The sequence below is a fragment of the Martes martes genome (assembly GCF_963455335.1).
Source record: "Martes martes genome assembly, chromosome: 7".
In the NCBI taxonomy this organism is placed as follows: Eukaryota; Metazoa; Chordata; class Mammalia; order Carnivora; family Mustelidae; genus Martes; species Martes martes.
The window spans coordinates 12,244,524-12,264,773 of NC_137894.1; the positions used below are offsets into that span (position 1 = coordinate 12,244,524).

General features: G+C 43.0%; 1 protein-coding gene across 5 annotated transcripts in view; it reads left to right on the top strand.

Moving 5' to 3' along the window:
• MCTP2 (multiple C2 and transmembrane domain containing 2) overlaps window positions 1-20,250 on the top strand; it is a 237,150-nt gene that overhangs the window by 72,548 nt on the left and 144,352 nt on the right. For all 5 annotated transcript variants that reach the window (XM_080808083.1, XM_080808085.1, XM_080808086.1 and 2 more), the window contains one exon: window positions 19,632-19,774. In XM_080808083.1, the coding sequence (XP_080664209.1) occupies window positions 19,632-19,774 (143 nt within the window). Of the gene's footprint in view, window positions 1-19,631; window positions 19,775-20,250 lie in introns of those variants that run through there.

Below are 20,250 nucleotides of genomic sequence, written 5' to 3' on the forward strand. Positions count from 1 at the left end.
TTTTGCTGTGATTTGCTTCTGCTCCTGTTTTAGATTATGGATTCATCTATCAATCTGATCTCACCTGACTTCCATCTTCCAGGGTATATAAAATATTCCAACTTTTTTAAAAGAAGACTTATGTATTTAATTATTTATTTATTTAGAGAGAGAGAGAGCACAAGCAGGAGGGACAGAAGGAGAGGAAGAGAGAGAATCTCAAGCAGACTTTACACACTGAGTGTGGAGCCTGACCTGGAGTTTGATCTCATGACCCTGACATCAGGGCCTGAGATCAGGACCTGAGCTGAAACCAAAAATCAGTCACTTAACCAACTGTGCCACCCAGGCACCCTCCATTTTTTTTTTTTTTTTAAACAAAATTACTCTCTCTCTCTCTCTCTCTCCCTTTGTCTTTTCTCAGACACAGGATTTCAAAGTAGTGGAAAAACCTCTCGTGTTTTTACTCATTGGTTAATTTTTTTTCCACCAAAATCATAATTTCTCTCAGCCATATGACTTCCAGGGTTCTACCACTTACGTGCTATAGTTATAAACTCATGCATTTTAATAAATACATGTCTTATATTATTGTTTATGGTTTGATCAGGTAACATTTCACACCTGAAGCAACATCAAGGCAACAGTCATGAACCAGTGTGAAGTGAACTCCCACAAAAATCCCAACTCTTGCTCTGAATTTGCAGTGTCCCATGGGTGCTTCTGTCAAACTAAGATCTTTATCGAGCTTGTTCTGTGAAAGCTTATCTGGAGTGGGAAGTGTGTTCCGTGGAGAGTGTATTTAACTCTCCAAAGAAGAAAGTATTCTAAACCTTTTAAAAAAACATGTTTTTTCTTTTGTGTTTTTTTTTTTTTGTGTGTGTGTTGTTTTTTAATTTTTGGAACTCTGCTAATAGTGTGTAACTTTGGGGATGAGTGCAGACCCTGGACTACTTCTACAAACCAGCTCCCCTCTTTCCAGTGGACTCACCATCTCTGGATCTTTCTCCCAGTGGTCTGACTCCACCACCCTTGACATATCCTAATGATGCACTTACCGCAGATTCCTAGTAGATGTCAGTAAACTTAGTAGATGATGAAGAAGGCATCGCACCCATCAGAAAATAATCAGCAGAATGGAGTGTGTATGTTTGTGCTCCATACCTTTGCCCTTTTAGAGACAAAAGAGAAACAGTCATCTCTGCTATCATCCCAACCATTGTCATCTCTGAATAGTTTCCTCAGAGTTAAACATCATATGACTTTGGCTTTATCTTGTGTAAACTCAATATGATCCAAATAAAATACCTAGTAAGTTGATGACCTAATACCTAGGTCATCAACTGTGCTGTTCCAGCACCTCTATCTTTTGGAACCAGTAGTGACTGTTCTTGTCTGTTTTCTTTTATTTACTGAGAAAGTTCATCATTATTGAGAAAATATCCCTCTCCCAGCCAGTTCTTTTTCTGTACTTGGAGGTGTGGTGTGCCTTCCTACACGGTGACTCTATAAATTTCTGCTTGATTTTCATAAGCATTATGTTAGTGATCAGGGAAATGTTCCAGAGACCCCTCAAGGCAGGGTAGCATTCAAGTGGGTACTGTTGATTTAGGCAGGGATCGGAACCACCATCACACATGCTCCCACTCCTGACTCCTTGCCTGGGTTGGACATTATTTATCAGTACAATGATAATTTCTATGCGATCCAAGCCAGCATCAGAATTTTATCCAGTACAGTTCTTCAGACCAATAATTTTCAAATTTGAATGAACACCAGGGTAGCCTGGAGGGCTGATGAAAATACACATGGCCCACCCGCAGAGTTTCTGATTCAGCAAGTCTGGGTGGGGTGGGGAGACCAAGGATTTGCGTTTCTAACAAGTTCCCAGGGCAATCCTGAATGGGTGGTCTGGGAAACACACTTGAGCACCATTGTTCTAGGCCACTGTTGTCCACCAGTACGTGTTGGCATGTGAGAACAAGCACTGGCTTCTCCTTATGGGCAGAGTCTCAATTCTCTCTTAAGCACAACATCTCCTTTTCCTGGGGCTTTACCTTGTTCCCTCATTGCTCTCCAGTGCTCTTAGTTTGTATTCTCTGAACATAATTTAATTTGATATTAGCTTAATTAACATAATTCGATACAGAGAACTGCTTGATATGCCAAAATACTAAATACAAAAGGATTTTTGAATTATCCACAAATTACCATTATTGATTCTGTGAAACATGTCCTCCAGTTCTGTGGATATAAGCTTGATAGCCAATTGATACAACATGAAATATCCTTCAAGATTCATTCAGATGCCACTTTTTTTTTTTTTTTTTAGATTTTATTTATTTATTTGAGAGAGAGAGAATGAGAGAGAGAAAACATGAGACGGGGGAGGGTCAGAGGGAGAAGGAGGCTCCCTGCCCAGCAGGGAGCCCCGTGTGGGACTTGATCCTTGGACTTCAGGATCATGACCTGAGCCGAAAGCAGACGCTTAACCGACTGAGCTACCCAGGCGCCCCCAGATGCCACTTCTTGGTCTGTTTATCACAGACACAAGTTCTCTCTCATCTCAAGCCTATAAAAATGTTACCTCCATGAAACATACACTTTTACCTTAACTGGATAAATGACCAAGTTGCTGTATTAAGATATTAGTGCTCTATTAGCTGAATGGCGATTTTATTCGTCTTGTATATCCTACAGTGCCACAGTAGTGGTTTACACGTAGAATGCTTCCTTAAGGAAATCCGCTGGAAGCTTAAAGAAAAGGAATGCCAAAGAATGTAGTAAGAGGGCAAAACATCCTCCCCAAAGGGAAGAGAATTTGGTCACTCACTTTCTCCTCCACTTAGCGAGCGTGGTCGAGTCCCTTCCACGAGATGAGCACTGCCCTGCTTCTCTCCTAGGACCCGATGGTGAAAGCCCCGGAAGAGATTCAGATGATTTTGGAAATTCAGGACCTCTCACAGATTACCTGCTTCAGTGGCCAATCCAACAGAAGCTTGGATTCTGGAGACTGAAGTCCAGAGACTATACGACCTATCAAGGTCACATAGGGACGCGGTGTGTGAGGGAGCACTCAGCATGGCCTGGGTGGCTCTGTGGGGCAAGGAGAGGTTTGGACATTACAGCCTACTTCCCAGCTTGGGACCTCCTATGGCAACTCCCTCAACCTCTCTGAAATTGAGTTTACCCATCAGTAAAATGGGCATGATGTCATGAGGCAATGGAGTCGTTATAAGGCAATGGAGTCGTTAGAATGAACAAAAAGGAAGTAGATGTCACATAGAGCTATACGTAGAGAAAACATTCAGCAAAGGGTAATGAGTGTTATTATAGTTCTTTTTTTTTAAGATTTTATTTATTTGACAGAGAGAGACACAGGGAGAGAAGGAACACAAGCAGGGGGAGTGGGAGAGGGAGAAGCAGGCTTCCCGCCTAGCAGGGAGCCTGATGCAGGGCTCGATCCCAAGACCCTGGGATCATGACCTGAGCTGAAGCCAGATGCTTAATGACTGAGCCAGCCAGGTACCCCATGTGTTGTTATAGTTCTTAATGAATAATAGTAATGAGAATAGCCTATATTCCTGACTCCCAGCGAAGAGCTTGGTCCTCTGTTCCACGTCAACGTCCCCATCAGTGACCTTGGAACTGGGTCCTTCTCAGGTCTCAGTTTGTCGGCACCCCCGTGCCCTCTCTTTATGCTCCAACTACAAACATAGGAGTTTGTTTATATTTTGTTTTCCTGATAGTGAATCATAGTGAATCATGTATTTAATGTTTAAGCCTCAAGCAGAATGGGTCAAATGGACCAAATAATGATTTTCCATTACGACGGGTCGGCCTTTGGAATATCGTTGAGATGTTTTGGGTCCTTGGCTCTGGAGGAACTGCTCTGGGATACTGAAGTCAGTTGCACAGTGTCATTTTTGAATGTTTAGGGAGAAAAACCGTTTTTTGATGAATCATCCTCTGAGGAAAGAGTTTGGTATTTTCTTTAGATTGTTGCATAATCGGTATCGCTTATGTAACTTTCTGTCTAGGATGTGGTTGGCAACTTTTTCTGTACGGGGCCAGAAAGTAAATATTTTAGGATTTATGGGTCATAAGGGCTCAGTGACAGCTACTTACCTCTGCTGGTGTAGTGCCAGAAGAGCCATTATCTTTAGATCCGTTTTAATGATTCATTTCCTTTTTGGTCACAGAACTGCATCACTGAAGAGGAAAGGGAGGAATCATTGACAATATGACTCTTAGGGACTGATAATCCATTGTACTAAACTGAAAGAAGTTATCCAGAGTGCTATATCACATCTGGTGTATTATTTAATGTTTTCTAAAGTGAAAAATATTAGCAGCTTTCCAAAAGGCCAAATAGAAGTAATTCTTGGTTCGGATTAGCATCTAAAGATAATACGCAAACTCATGGTCATGATCACGTTGGACTATACAACTTTATTTACCAAAACGAGCTGTGGGTTGGATTTGACCCATGGGCCAAAGTTTGCCAACCTGCATCTTAGAATATTATGTTCTGATTTTGGAATTTGGCTCTCAGAAACTGCTTTTTAGTGAAGCAGAGTAAAAACTTGATTTAAAATAAAAGAGTTGCCATCTAAATTTGGGGAGCGATCAAGTCTTGAAGCTCACACTTTCAACTGAGGTAGCCAGGAAACGTTTCAGTAATATGACCTCAAATGAAAGAAAAATGTCTGGAGATATTAGGTGGTAAAAGGCCATTTTTTTCTATATTTTTTTATTGGGCAGTAAAGTGGAAAGTCATGGTATCTAGGAAAAGACATTTCTGACATCCCCCAAGAAATAGGCTTACAAGGGGCTTACAAGGCTTGTCACTGAGGATTGAAAACTTTCAGTTGGTTGACCTGTTGGAAAACAAGTGGGGAGAAGGCTCTCAGACCCCAGAGCACCTCTCTCCATTATGATACCATCAGCCAGGCCTGGATGGTAGACTTCATTCATGTAAAGAGTGCTGTGGACATTTTATCGAAATCTCTCATTTCTCCAACTCAAACACAGTGCTGTTTTTTTTTTTAAATAGACTATCAAGGTGGAATTTTGAGATTTTCTGGGATTTTGGGTGAAGTTGGTTCAACTTTACACTTGTGGATTATTCTTTGGGCAGAATTAGGAGGGAGCTCAGACTTGGGAACAATGGGCAGGTTTAGCAGTGGGCATCAGAGGGTCTTTTGTTGTCAACTGTTCTTTCCCTTGTACAAAATATGTGTTGTGTGTGTGGTGGGGGGATGTGTGTATGCCACGTGCACTGAACAAACCAAGCAAAGCCTACAGGTCTTTCCAAAGCACTGACGTTAGTGGGTGGCCAGTAACTCACTGCCTTGGACACGGCTCTACCTGCAGGCATCATCCTGGATATAAGAATAGCGCCTGGGAGGCTGAGAGGGTTTAATGAGGTTGTGCAGTGTGGCCGCATTTAGAATATTGCCCCCTACAGGTCGTTTTCTAGGTCTTCATGAATTTCCTTCCATTCCCTGGCATGCGGTATGTTAGCCTTGCCTGAACTCTTGGTCCAGTAGTGGGGAGCTCGGTCCTTATTAAACAGCCCTATTCTTTCTGCTGAACACATGGGGGTGCTGTAGTGGTGTTTCCAGGAATGAGCCTACTTGAATGCTGCCAATGTCCAGCCATTGCCTTGAGCTCATCTTCTTGAGCAATCTGTAGGAGGGAAAGCCCAGCATCCCCACCTCTCTGCTCTCTCCCAGATACTGCTTGTGGCCTCTGGGTATGTCTTTACCTAAGCCAGGCTCCTGCCTTGTCATCTTTTTTTAAAATTTTTCTTTTCTTTCTTTCTTTCTTTTTTTTTTTTTTGCTCTACTTCCCTTTTCCTCATCCTCACTTCTTCCTTCATACTCCCTATTTCCTTCCCACTTTTTTTTTTTCTCTCTCTCTGGGAGTTTCTGCACATGTAATGTTTTTCACCAAAGAAGACACATACACATACCCATTTGGGGTTCTCGATCTGAAGCTTGTTAACTCCTGGGGGTCTTACCTTTCTAGATTAGTAAAGCACAAGGACGATGGTGTGGCCAATTTTAAGTCCTCCTACTTTATAATTAGGCTGATGCATAGAGTTTAACTTGGACTCTGTTTCCCTTGGACGGAAAGGTGGTCAGGGAGATATTTTGGGGGTCTTAAACCTGGCAGTGCTCCTGCCAACAGCCCTGCTTTCTAGGCCTGGGGTGAGCACCGCTCTGTGACCTGGGAAGGCCTCTTATCCTGGGAAGAATGCTCAGCTCAAATCCTGTTCAAACCTCCAGCATTAATTCCTGGAAAACAAGAGCCCTTGCGTTAAAACCCTGCCTTTCCTTGATGTGAAGACCGAGAAGCCCTCGGAAAAACTCTGTGTTGCTGATGCCCTCTGGTGGCCACTTTGCAGTGTTGCAAAAGGGAAAGGAAAGTCCTTGGAAGGAGTATGTTGTAACATGATCGGGCCACAAAAATCACTTTGGGTGGAGGCCTGAAGGCTGACGGTTGATGGTTCTTTTCGAGGTGGGTTTTAGGTGATGAAAATTCAGGACCCATTCATCTAGCAAACTGCTCTCTCTCTCTTTTTCCAGCACAGGTAGATGGTTGACCTTTGTTTTCGGTGCAGTAACAACTTCATTTGCACATTGCGGGAAGAATATGTTGGATAAGTCATTTTCCTCTTTGGGAAGAATGACTTAGACAAAAGATAGAAGAGGTTCCACCGGTGTGAAAAGCCTGGCATGTGACAGGTGTTTAGTAATTACTGATCTTCTACCCCAAAATTCGAATGTCTGGTTCCTCTGTTTTCTGACCTCCTTTCCTTTTGCAATAGCAAAATAGGCTAATTTTTATCCTTTTAACTTCTTTACGATTATATATTTCTTCTTTAAAAAGAAAAGATACCATTGTATTAGAGCTAGAAAGATACCCATTGTCCTCTTTGCAGCTGTGATTGGGGGACAGATGGGGTGTTTCTAGAACCCTGTTCTTGGTGTTGTGTCCTGAGGAACAGCCATACAGCTTCCTGGTGGGTGTGTTCTGAGTGGTGTTAGCCCGCTCTGTGGAGCCTGGGCCAGACCCCCAGCAGTCTCTTCCACGTATCCCGCTGTGTCTGACAAAAACTACCTTTTGCTTTTGTGCCTTAATGCAGAGTTTTGGTGAATGCAAGTCCTGGACCCTGGGTGCAGACCCCCCTGGGTTTGGGTGCTAACACAGATGCCATCTAGTGAAGGTTGTGAGGATTCTCCTGGTGTGAATGCTCGCAGGGACATGGTGGGGTCTGGGTGGGGTTGGAGGACACAGAGCAGCACACAGTAAACAGTACGTCGTATTATGACTGTGTCCAGTTGTCTTTATTCTTGTCGGCGTTTTATTTTGCATTATCCCTCTGGGAAGGGAACGACTCACGGCATTTCTGCCAGTCTTATAATGATCTTTCTTCCCAGTTTCTTGATCGTTGTTTTGCTGTTTACATATCCTTTGCTTTGTCTCTTTTTGGAATAGATTGTTTCCTTCCCTATCCGGCACTCTGCCCCCAAGGCAGGGGGCAAAGGGTGATGGTGGCGAAGGGTGTTTTCTGAGACCAATTCCCACTTTGTGTTTCTGCAGCAGCAGACATGAAGGAGAAGCTCGTTTTTAGTGATTGGAATAAGGACTCTATTATGGGTTGATGGTTTTATTTTCTCCATCTTAAATTTAATTCAGAAAATAGTGGCCGACCTGGGCAGTCATGGGATGGTGGACAGCATCCTCCTTGGTCACTCACTGGCTTTAACCTGCTGGATCATTTGCTTTTTTTTTTTTTTTTTAAACCACACATATTTTTTTTGCATAGGATCAAAATTCCATTTTGAGAAGAAATGAAAAAATGAATATAGTACATCATTCTTTGTTTAATCAACGTTCCAGTTTCTTTCAACATTTTTATCCTAAGTAATAACGCACCATGCAAACATTGCTGTGCCTAAAATCTGGGCATACAACTTTCATTTTTATTTCTTTACAGATGTGTTGTGTCCATTAATCTGAGCATTTCAAGGTTCTCATTATAGAATTACCAGCTGGCAATATCTCCCTCTGTTGCTCACCCACCAGTAGCATATTACGTGGTCTACTTTCCTCTTCTCATCTACGCTGTGTGTAGATTTTATCTTTGTTAATTGGATAGAGAAAAAGTATTATATTTGTTTCAATTTCTATTAGTAATTTTGGTCCCTCAGATGCGTTTGGTTGTGAGCTATTTGCTTCTCTTTTGTGCAAAACTCGTTCTATCTGTTACTGCCACTCATTCTTTTCTTCCCTAGATATGTTCCAGTATATTTTTCTAATTTCCCATTTGTCTTCTAAATTGTTTATAAAGTTTTGTTGCAAAAACCTTTTCAAGTCTTACAATCCTATTCTAAAGAATTTCTTCCTTTGTGTTTATAAGGGCCGTTTTCTCTTAAAAGGGATACACACCAACGTATATTTATTCTCGTTGCTGGGTTTTTTTTTTTTTTTTGACATTTTCCTTTATCTCTTTGATCTGTCTCAAGTTTATTTTTGATTTTCTGGCTCAGAGTAGGAACTTAGATTTACTTTTTGCCAAATGGCTATTTAATTAGCAAGGACTAAATATTCCTTTCCCTAATGATTGGATTGCCACTTTTTAATTGTGTATTAAAATGCAATACACATTAGGGTCGCTTCTTGGATTTCTCTTTGAACCCTACCGATGTTTTGTTTTGTTTTTGTTCATATGCCAGCACCACACCAGTGTTACTGTATCAAAAGATCACAATCAGTACTCTTTTGCAAAACCTGGGGTTTACTTCGCGTTGGAGTACCTTTTCTGAACACCAGATGGCGTGAGATCACTGGCTTGCTCGTGCGAGCAACAGAAACCCAGCCATCCTGAGGTTGTCATTCAAGAGTCAGCTTGAGACTTTCAGAGAAGCAGACACCCGTCCCGAATCGCAGGGAGTGGTTGGCTTTTCTCCACTTGCTGGGTTGTGCTCGTCTGCCAAGCTCCCTCTGCAAGTAAGTGGAGCTGATTTTTGAAACCCGTTTCTGTTGATCCCTTTCCCACTTTGATACAGAGCATCCTTGGTCGGCCGTGTTTGTCCGTATAGACTTAATGTGCTCCCACAACGGAACACTTTCCTCAGGAGATCTCTGTTGTACTTTGTTTTGGGGTCTGTGCCTCCTGACCAGCTTATTAGAAGGTCTTGGTACTCTCCTGTTTTATAGAGTCGGTTAAGCTCTTCCTTCAGGGGGATCCCATCCCAATTCATAGGAAGTGCCTTGGACCGAGACCAGCATGTTTCCTGTATCTGCTGCACATAACAAACGGCCTTACATCCAACCGAAGATCACTGACTTGAACTTAATGGAGCGTGTCTTCCATTTGATGGAAGGGGGCTTCTCCAAACTGAGTGTTTATTTTTTTTTAAAAGATTTTATTTATGTATTTGACAGATCACAAGTAGGCAGACAGAGAGGGGAGGGAAGCAGGCTCCCTGCTGAGCAGAGAGCCCGATGCAGGGCTCGATCCCAGGGTCCTGAGATCATGACCTGAGCCAAAGGCAGAGGCTTAACCCACTGAGCCCTCCAGGCGCCCCCAGAGTGAATGGTTTTATCTGTTGCTCATTTCTGTGTCAATACAACACGGTCCCCATTGCACGCTGTGTTTTCAGGAGTTCTGTTTCCTTACTCCATTTCATCGTGAGGTTGATCTGGTGTGTTCTGCTGCAGGGTGGGTAGGCGTTTTATACAGAGAATTAAGTTCAGAGGGGGCATCTGCATATCTCTGTACGTCCTGTCATTTTCGTGTGGCGGAGTTGAGATCTTTGTCCTATCATGCCATCACACCTCTACGAGGCACACACAGCACGCTGAAGTCGAGGCAGAGAACACAGCATGCGACGGTGAAGGTGATTATTCCAGAGGCCATCCCCGTGCAACGAGTTACCACAAAGCTTAGCAACCCCAGACCACCCCACGCTCGTGAATTCCGGGGATGGGAATTTCCACAAGGCCCGCTGTGAATGGCTTCTCTTTGCCACATGCCGTCTGCCCTCTCCGCTGGGAAGACTTGACGGTTGAGAATGTCTCACCTGTTGGGAGTGATCATTTGGGGACTTGAAGCCCTGTTTGTGCCAATGTTGGGAACCTGCTGGAAGACTAGGTCAGTTCCACAGGAGGCTGCTCTGTGAAACACCGTGGCTCAGAGTTGTCATGCCTCTTAGGGGCAGCCAAGTGTAGGGCACAAAGCAGGAGCTGGGTCCCCCCAGGTGGCCCAGCTTTGGAAAGAAAACCGTGTGACTTTCTCCACGCTGCATTGGCTGGAGCTCCCGATTCAGAGGGAGGGGACAGGTGAGGCTTTAAAATTGCTGTAGTTATGAAGACTTTACACGGATGTGGATCTAAGTCTGAGGCTTGGCTCTGGGAACTCACTAACTTTCCTCGTCTTTCAAACAACAATATAAATAATGCTATCCCTTCCAGCTTTGGGAGGATTAAATGAGAGCATGCCCGCCGTTAATGTCATCGCAAAGCTCCCATCCTTTGTCTCTTCTCCGTGGAGGCTGCTCTTTCGTTACATTTAAACTTACACTCCTAAACAACAGCCTGGGCTGAGGACATTTTTAGGATTTGTATGAACAGGAGGGAGAAAGTTAGGGTATGAATAATGGTGTGTGCTTTGGTAGTGTGGATTTCTGGAGCTCCCGGTGGTGACTGATGTACAATCTGGTAGCTTGTGCCCTCTGCAGGGATACTGGTCATGTGTTTTCATGGGTCATGTGGCTCACTCTTGTCTTCTTTTTTGCCTTCACCTACTTTTTTTTTTTTTTTTAAAGATTTATTTATTTATTTATTTATTTGTCAGAGAGAGAGAGAGAGAGAGAGAGGAGCGAGAGTGAGCACAAGCAGACAGAGTGGCAGGCAGAGGGAGAAGCAGGCTCCCTGCCGAGCAAGGAGCCCGATGTGGGACTCGATCCCAGGACACTGGGATCATGACCTGAGCCGAAGGCAGCTGCTTAACCAACTGAGCCACCCAGGCGTCCCGCCTTCACCTACTTTAAACTCTCTTCACATGGCTGCGTCCTGGTCACTGCCTCCCCTCTCCTCTCCCACTGTTGTTAGGTCTTTTTCTAACTTGATCTGGGTCCTTCCTAGTTTGACTTAACAGGGACAATCATAACGGATGGAGGAAGCAGAGGTTCACACCCCTGCGCGCTTTAGACCAACAACACGGCTGTAAACATCGCTCAGTGGCCACTTCTCCAAAAGCCAATTTGTCCACTAATCTGTTCACCAAACGGCCCAGTTACCAATTTACTGAAATTGTCAGTATACTGATAATGTTTTCCTTTAATCCGTATTTATAAAATGGTATGTATAAAGTTATGAGATGAGAACTTTTAAACACAGCTGAAGGTTGCTGGGTCGTGTTTGTTAATTCGCTTATGAAGAGAGAATGAAAACGGGATTTTAAATATTTGATTTGTATCAGTCCAAAAATAAAATAAAAGATAAAATAAAATATAGGGGGAGTGACTGGACATGCCATAGCCTAGGCTGAAGAGCCCAGAAAGGGGATGAATGACAGGACAGAAAAGGAGAAGATGTTAGGGGGAGGATGGATAGGGAGCAAAGCCTGGGTGTGGGGTAGGTGGACCTGAAGAACGTTTAGGGAGGCCGTGGTGCTAGGGGGAGTCTGACGGTCCCAGGACTTTACTTCCAGCAGCTCTATTAGGTCCCACTCACTTACTCCATATAAACTTATAAACAGTCAAAAACAAGCAAGTTTTGGTCGAGCTTCATAAATAGTTAAACAAGTTTTGGTAAAAACTGGTTAAGTTCGGATCATTGATCCCACTGTAAGTTGGTCATTGGAAATTGTTTCCGATACTAGATTTTGGTAAATGGCTTTACCACCACGTTGCAGGGTCTCACGCGGCATGGGCAGGTTTTGAGCAAAGTGCCGTTGAGGCATTACACATGGCAGGCTCCCTTAGAGGAGAGGAGTCCGTCACATTCTGGAGAAAACTTCAGGAATAGTTCAACTAAGATGTGCTAAGTGGCAGAACACATACAGCAAAACACTAAAATGGTCGGGTAGGAAACTGTTCTTTTGTGCTTGGGAACAAGAGAACAGCTCCATTTTGGAGCATGCCACCTCCATTTTGCAGGATGATGGGCGAGGGTGATTCTGAGAATAAGCACGTTCCCTTTATTTCATTGTAGTGGGTACAGTGGGGCTTGGAATTCGACTAGACTTGACCGTACCTGCTCTCTTAAGTAATACAGAGTTTACCGTACGGAGGAAAAGGTTGTTCCTTCTTTCCCCTGTGGTTAAGGAGGAATGCCCTCTGAATTCCCCTAAACTCCCACTGTGGTTTCTGAAGGTCAGAACTTGACGTGCAAATCTGAGCGTCACTGCTAGGGGGCAGCAGCAGCTGCTCAAAAATCCTCACTGGCTGTTTTTCTGGGAATCCGTTCTGGCCTCAAAGAAAGTCAGAACTTAAGGGTCCCCTATAAAAACGGCCCAGCCTCAGTTCTTTTTCTGCCGAGAAGAGAAATTCTAAGTGTGTGTAATATTGGAAGGATTCTAAATACGTGCTTATGAATAGTTTGATTAGTCACTTACTACTCTTAAGCCGGAGGACAAGAAAAACATCAAATTTATACTTTTCGTGTTTCCAAATGCTGTTTATACAGGATGAGTTCATTGATGTGTATCTCAATTTCCCTAAAGACCTGGCAAATAATCGTTGTCTTGTGTCCGCTCTTAAGATTGCCTAACCAAAGTTATCAGATATTAAAATAATGGGAACTTAAGGTAAACATGTGGAGATAATTTCTTTTCACAAACAAATAACTTCTCTGAGAAGTGCATTTAATTAGGAAACTTTTCTAGCCTGACTACCTTTCTTTTGAAGATACTGTATGGTTGACGTGTTTTTGCTTGGCCAGTGAGCTTTGCTGATAGCAAATAAAGAGGTTCTTGTCTACAAATATTATGTTTGCATGGATTTTTATTTTGAATGAGGAATGCTAGTTTTTAAAAAGCATATTTTATTTACATGCCCAAATATACACATAAATGACCATTGAGCTGATTTGTAGAAATATATTTATGGGCACAAAGGAGACTGATATGTTATTGACTGAAGAAAGCAAGTAAAAATATAATATGAAGGCTTGTTCCTTTTTTTAAAGATTTTATTTATCAGAGGGGGAGAGAGAGAGAGAGAGAGGGGGCACTCGGTGGGGAGGGGCAGAGGGAGAGGAAGAGAGAGAACCTCAAGCAGACTCCCTGCTGAGTGCAGAGCCCAACATGGGGCTTGATCTCACCACCCCGAGATCATCATCTGAGCTGAAACCAGGAGTGAGAACCTCAACTGACTGAGCTACCCAGGCGCCCCCAAGGCTGGTTCCTTTTTTTCCCCAAAGATTTTATTTATTTATTTATTTGTCAGAGAGAGGGAGAGAGAGAGAGTGAGCAAACACAAGCAGGGGGAGTGGCAGGCAGAGGCAGAGAGAGAAGCAGTCTCCATGCCGAGCAAGGAGCCCGATGTGGGACTGGATCCTAGGACCCTGGGATCATGACCTGAGCTGAAGGCAGCAGCTTAACCGACTGAGCCACCCAGGCGTCCCTCCTTTTTTGTGAAGTGTCTGAGTGTGTGTGTAAAGTCTGGGTGCATATCACTGTATTACTAGACTGTAGTAATTTTCTTTCTTTTTAGTGCATTTTGAATTTCTGCTTCTCGACCATGGCCATGAGTTACAGTATGAAAAAGCAAAGAGAAGTTTGTAATTATAGCTTCTTTGCAGACTTATTTTATTGGCATATTAGATTGATTCTTGAACCAGTCAGTATGATATGGTCTGTTCTACTTATCACTTCTGTTGCTTCTGACCCTTTTTTCCCCTCTATAACTCTCTCAGTGTGGTAGTAGATAAAAAGAATGCCAAGAGAACAAATATGGTTCTTGATGACACTCTCCTTGAGTTGTCCTGTGTTCTCATTGAGATGTCATTTTCTCCAGATTATATATGAATGTGATCTGAAATGCTCAATGAATAACATTAGGATGGTAGATAGAGAGGTAGTCAGTACCCATGAATGCTTAGTACTGTTTAGTTCTTAATACAATCCTTTGTTTCTGGGAAAGCTCAGATTGTTTCAGGGAAATGTCCTCAAATCAATGGAATCTTGTAAGAAGTCTGTATGAAATTTTCTATTCAATTTCAGCAAAAAAAAAAAAAAAAGGTAATAGAAATTTCACAGCATTAGAGAGGGCTATAGAAGGGACATTACAGAGACAAATTGGTACTTGTTATCTTGGATATAGCTAAAATAAACAAATGTTTCGTTAACACTGCATATGTTGTTCTGTACTCATCCCTTTTTAAATTAATTGAGTAATAATATGAAAAATAGTAGCAATTGCTATGGGATTTTCTCAGCAAATGGCTAGAGTCTATGATTGAAGTATATTGGTTCTTTCAGCTCTTGAGATGATCCTAAAAGCTTTGTATATATTTTTTAAGATTTTATTTATTTATTTGAGAGAGAGCCCAAGCAGAGGGAAGGGGCAGAGGCAGAAGCAGACTCCCCACTAAGCAGGTATCCCGATGTGGGAATCCATCCCAGGACCCTGGGAACATGACCTGAGCCAAAGGCAGATGCTTAACCGACTTAGCCACTCAGACACCCAGGTTGATATATTTTTTAGAAACAGGTGAAGATAGTAAGACATAAGGAAACAGTTGAATTGCCCAAGGAAGGAAGTGGGATTTTACTAAAAGAAAGTTATGGACAGTAAAATATAGGATTTTCATCCCCATGCCGTCTTATTTCAAATGTCATGCTTTCATGGATCACGTATTTCTAATACCTGTACCATGCACATTGGACAAGTTTGGGGCATCTATCTTACTTTCTAGAGCTTTGATTTGGAGGAATCCCATATTAAGTTCATAGAGGCTCCTAGTAAAATGATTTTTATGTAGAAATAATTTTCTGAAATACAAGGTAGAAAAGTTTTGAGCTGTTGGTATTATTTTCTGAACGTCGTTCTTAGCAGACGTCAGTATTCCAAGGAAGGAAGTGGTAAACAGCTTCTCTGGTGGTTTTGTTGACCGTGGAGCATCGCTCCAGGTGAGGTTCTGAGGGGCACGGTCGGTGAAGCCCCAGATTGCCTCCTCTTGTGGTCTGGGTCTTCTCGCTTGGCCTCCCAGCGCCCTGGGGTGGCCTTATCTCAACCAGCAGCTTTTCTTGCTTTTGTCCGCTTCTTCTGCCTCCTACATTATAAGCGGCTGCCAGATTTATATTTCTAAAGCTAGGCTCTGATCATTTTTACTCTCCTGTTCATACCTAAACCTGACTTTCCGTCCCTCCTTACGCTGAAATAATTCCAGATGGACGAAGGATTCATGTATAAAAACTGAAAAACTACAAGATTAGTGGAAGGAAACATAGCTGAGCTAATTTAAAATCCTATAGTGAGAAAATTTCTTCCGAGCAGAATGTCAAACGACAAAGCCATAAATAAAACTTTGGTAAATTTAACTAAATAAAAGTGGAAAAAAAAAAAAAAACCTTACTGCAAGAAATAGCTTAAGCATAAACAAATTATGACAAGATTTATAGCCAATGGCTGATTTCTATAATTAAAGACTCATTCAAATCCATGAGATCTTAGAAAAATGGACAAATGATATGAATGCGAACTTCCCTGATAAAGAAATAGAAACGTAGGTCACTAAAATATGAAAAGATCCTAAGCTTTGGTCAACATGTCAAAATCAGAGAAAAATAGAGATATCATTTTTTCCACCTGCTGTTCTTTTAAAACCAAGGCATATAACATCCAATTTTGGGAAACATGCAAAGAAACAAGTACAAAACATATACTCTTGGTGGGTATGTGAATTTGACAAACTTTGGAAGAACAATGTGACAATGTCTATCCAAACCAGGAAAGGTTTGGCTGTTCATGTGCACTGCAGTTCCAAAGTTAAAAATTCCCTCTGAATATACTCATGCACTCCAAGAGAGTCATACAAGAATACTTATTATAGTATTGTTTGCACTAGTAAAAAAGAAAAAAATTGGAAGTGGTATGAATACCCATTATTTGGTGGCTGGTTACATAAGTAATGATAATTTATGGAGTGGGCTAAAAAAAAAAAAAATCCTTGGTGAACCTGTATTTTTGTTTTGTTTTGTTTTATTTTGCTTTGTAAAAGCATGAAGTCCAAGGCATGTAAGTTGATTACATTCGAGTTCGAATCAATTCTTATATTTTTTTCCTTTGGTGAACCTACAAAACCAGACCATTAGGAGAATGAGAATGAGGAAAGTCTGAGAGAGTAGAGACTCTCTTTTTCATTTCATACCTTCCTGAGTCCGGTGCATGTCTAATATGTGTGTGAAGAAATTAAAAAAAAAAAAAAAAAGGGAGACAGTCAAAAAGAAAAAGAACAGAAAACACAAAACCATCCTGTATTTCTTACAGAACGGAACTAAACTCCTTATTTTGTTATTTTAAAGCACTTTGGGCTCTGACTCAAACCTGCCTTTCAACTTCATTTCTTGTTATATTTTTTCCCACTGATTTCCCAGATCAGTTGAAATGCTGGCTTGGCACCACACAGATCTTGTTCTGCTCTCCTCTCTGCTCCCCCAGCTTCGATGCCCGTGGCCCCTGCTAAAGTGACCTCAGGGTTCAAGCCCACCCGTATCTCAACCAACAACTTTTGTCTCAGCCTCCATGGGCTGAGACCCCACCCCTACCCCCCCGGAACTCATCTCTCCCACCTGTGAGCTAGCATCACCCCCGAGTTCAGTTCTGTTTTGACACTCATCCCTTGGGCCTTGTGTTATATTTACGGTGTGCCTGCCTCCTGCCAGGGGCAGGAGCCTGGACTGAAGCAGGCCCCCGGGACTGCCGGACCTTGGCGCCCCTCCCCATCGTGCCTAGCACCGAGCCAGGCTCTGAAGTCAGCCGTTCACGTCTGTGGCACGTGAGCCCTGTCTGCAGGCTTGACAGAGCGTTGTGTCATTGAGCAGGAGCAGAGACAAGGACAGCCACGTGTTGTGGTCATGAGTATAAATTGATGCAGCATTTTTGGAGGACCAGGGGATGGTCGTTAGTCTGTGTGTTGGCAAGCATCGAACCCCCGGGTGTTCGGAGGGCAGCAGGAAACGCAGGCCCGGGCTGCTTAACACCTAGCTCTTCTCAATCTGAGGTTGTGTGGGACCCCCGTCGGGTCCACATGGCAGAACTGGGGGGCCTTACCAGGACGCAGGCGCCCGTCTGGCCTCCTGGCTTTTTCTTCTCTTCCCAGAGTGCCACGCTCCCTCGCTCCCTCTTTCTTCCAGAGAACCTCATTGTTTATGAAGCTCCCAGTGAAAAAGGTTAAAGTCCAGCCATTCAGGTGTCATCTCATCATGTGCATAATCGGGGAGTTGCATTCCTGAGCCGCGGACCCCTTTTCAGAACCTGCCTAGTTGAGATGTCACTTTCCTGACAGTGAGGCACTTAGGCTCCCGGAGAAAATCACAGTGTGCTCCCCCCTTTCTCAAATTTTCCCTAACAATTAACGCCACACTAACTCGACACCCTCTTTCCTTGTTTGGCTTTGTAAACCCTGGTCCCTTTTTCTATTAATTCCAGACATTAATATTTTCTTTCACGCAACTGACGCCATTCACCCGTGAAACCGTTTGAACATTATGTAGCTGTCAAGACGCCTGGGGATTACCCAGGATGCTTTGCCTGTGAGAAAGTGACACCACCGAGGCCTGGTTTTGAGATGTTTATTTTGAGAGTACGCTGACAAGCATGAAGGCCCGATCCCAGAGTGGCAATTTCATTTAATTAAAGGCCTCTTTTTATTATAGTTTTCCCCTGCTTTATTTATATATATATATATATATATATATATATATATATATATATATATCCGAATGATGGTTAAAGTCTGACTTGCCAGAGGTGTTCTCATGTACTATAAAAGGGGGGGGGGGTGCTCACTCACTAGTGACTACTGCACTGGATGGCTGTGAATGCATTCCTTTTCACTGTCCTGCTCAGAGCTGCCAGCAAACACTGGGCGTATGCGTGTGTGTCCCTGTGTGTCCAAGTCTTTAAAATAAAGACTGCCCGGGGGCTTTGGTCCCCGTGTTGCCAAACTTAAAATGCAAGAGTCGAATACGTATGCTTGTACTTGTAGGGTTTCATTTCTTCGTCTTAGAGCTGGAAGGCTTGCCTTACCGGAAGGCTACCATCCAGATTATACCTTGGGTCGCCCATGAAGGCTTCTAAACAATGTGTTTGATCTTGCTTTCTAGGGAAATCCCTTTCTGTTAAAATAGTTGGGGAAGGGATCGCATTTGCCTTCAGTCATTTTTAATATGGCAGCTAAATAGAAACCAAAAAAAAAAAAAAAAGACCAACCCCACCCCCCCAAAAAAACCCCCAAAAACAAAAAAACAGAGCTAACAAAATAAGAGCTTAAGGTAATGAAGGAGGGGTATTAATGACTTGGTAAAGGTTTGCAGCCGAGCAGCCTAATTAATTTTTGAGATAATATCTTTCGCTGTTTTGGCTTGACTTTATAGCAGAAATTCGCGTCCATAAATGTATGGGACCTGTGCTGGGCACCGTCTGCAGCGCCTGGGGTGTATGTCAGAGAATATATGTTGGTCTTTGTGTACTTTTTCATGATTGTTTCACAAGTGTGTCCCAAATATGGTGACATACTTAGAGCCACGCACGGACATGCACAACAGAGAATTCACAGCGTGTGTTCACAGCCTCCCCCCCTCCCCCAAACTGATCTGGAAGTAAGGAGGAGGGTTCGTCATCAACCCTTCTTTCTGCTTGGGATATCGTAGCTGGAGGGACATGACTCATACTTCTTGGCGTCTGTTTCAAAGCTCCCCGGGGAGGAGCCGGGTGGGCCAGGGGTGTCGGCCCTGAGGCCAGCTGAGGGCCTGGCTGGGGTGGCGTTCAGCTGGCCAGGGGCGAGACAATGTTCACCGGCTTTACTGCAGGTGCAGGAGGCTGTGAAGAATGACAACTTTGTCATTTTAATCTCTCTGCCCCTCTCCGGTTCCAGTCCTCGTCCCGTGGCCCCATCTTTTGAGCCAGTGTGTCCCAGAGATTGATTGATTTATTATGATTATATCCGAAAATACAGAGTTCTGTTGAGTCAGCCGTCTGGCCAAGTGTTTGAAAATGGTTTCTTTCCCTTTTCACGGACTTGCTGCCCCTTCTTGGCGGGGGTGGGCTTCTCCCCAGGACTCCTGACACCGTCGGCTGGTGCTGGTGAATTTTGTTTCTGGAATTTTTGTGGGTGGTGTAGTGATGAAGTACTCAGAAGGAAACCAAACAGAAAAAGCTCAAGGAGCCCATTTGTATTCTACTACGAAAGGCAAAGAAGAATCAGTCATTTACCCCAAATTGTTTCATTTTTCTCTCCTCTCCACCTCTGGGGCTTTCAATCCCTGCACAGGGAGACATTTGTCCTAGGTGCGTTCCATGAAGTGCTTAGAGCCAAGGGGAGTGTGGAAAGAATCTTTACTTAATGGAGATCCTGGGCTTTAACGTGTATTTTTAAAACCCGTCTTGCTCTCTTTTTTTCTTTTAAAGGCACAAGTGATCCCTATGTGAAATTTAAGCTGAACGGGAAGACGCTGTACAAAAGTAAAGTCATATATAAGAACTTGAACCCGGTTTGGGATGAGATAGTTGTACTTCCCATTCAAAGCCTTGATCAAAAGCTCCGCGTGAAGGTAATCACAGATGGCTTTCGAATCTGCTCTTCGGTTAAACACATTGATTTCTCAGCAATTTTTGCCCCCTTAAAAAGACCACGACTCCCAATTCTTTTATTATTATTAAGCTCTGGGTGAAAAATATTAGTGTGGAAGGAATTATTTATACCCTTCACTGAAACTGTATGTTTTTCTCAGATCAGTGGTATATACTCCGCAGAAAATCAGAGTGGAAATAATATCTCCATTGATTGTATTTAAAGTTATTGCACGTGGAAGAATTATTACAGCTGGGGTAGTGGCGACAAGTAGGAAAGCCTTTCTCATTAGGAATAACTTTATACTTAATAGAGCTTTAAGCTACCGGTTGTAAGCATCAATTGCTCTAACATCTGGGTTAAAACTGCATGAGTTGAGTGCAGTATAGGATTGCTACAGAATCTTTAGCAAATTTCTATTTAATTGGCAGATCTGCTCACCGTGGAAAATACTAA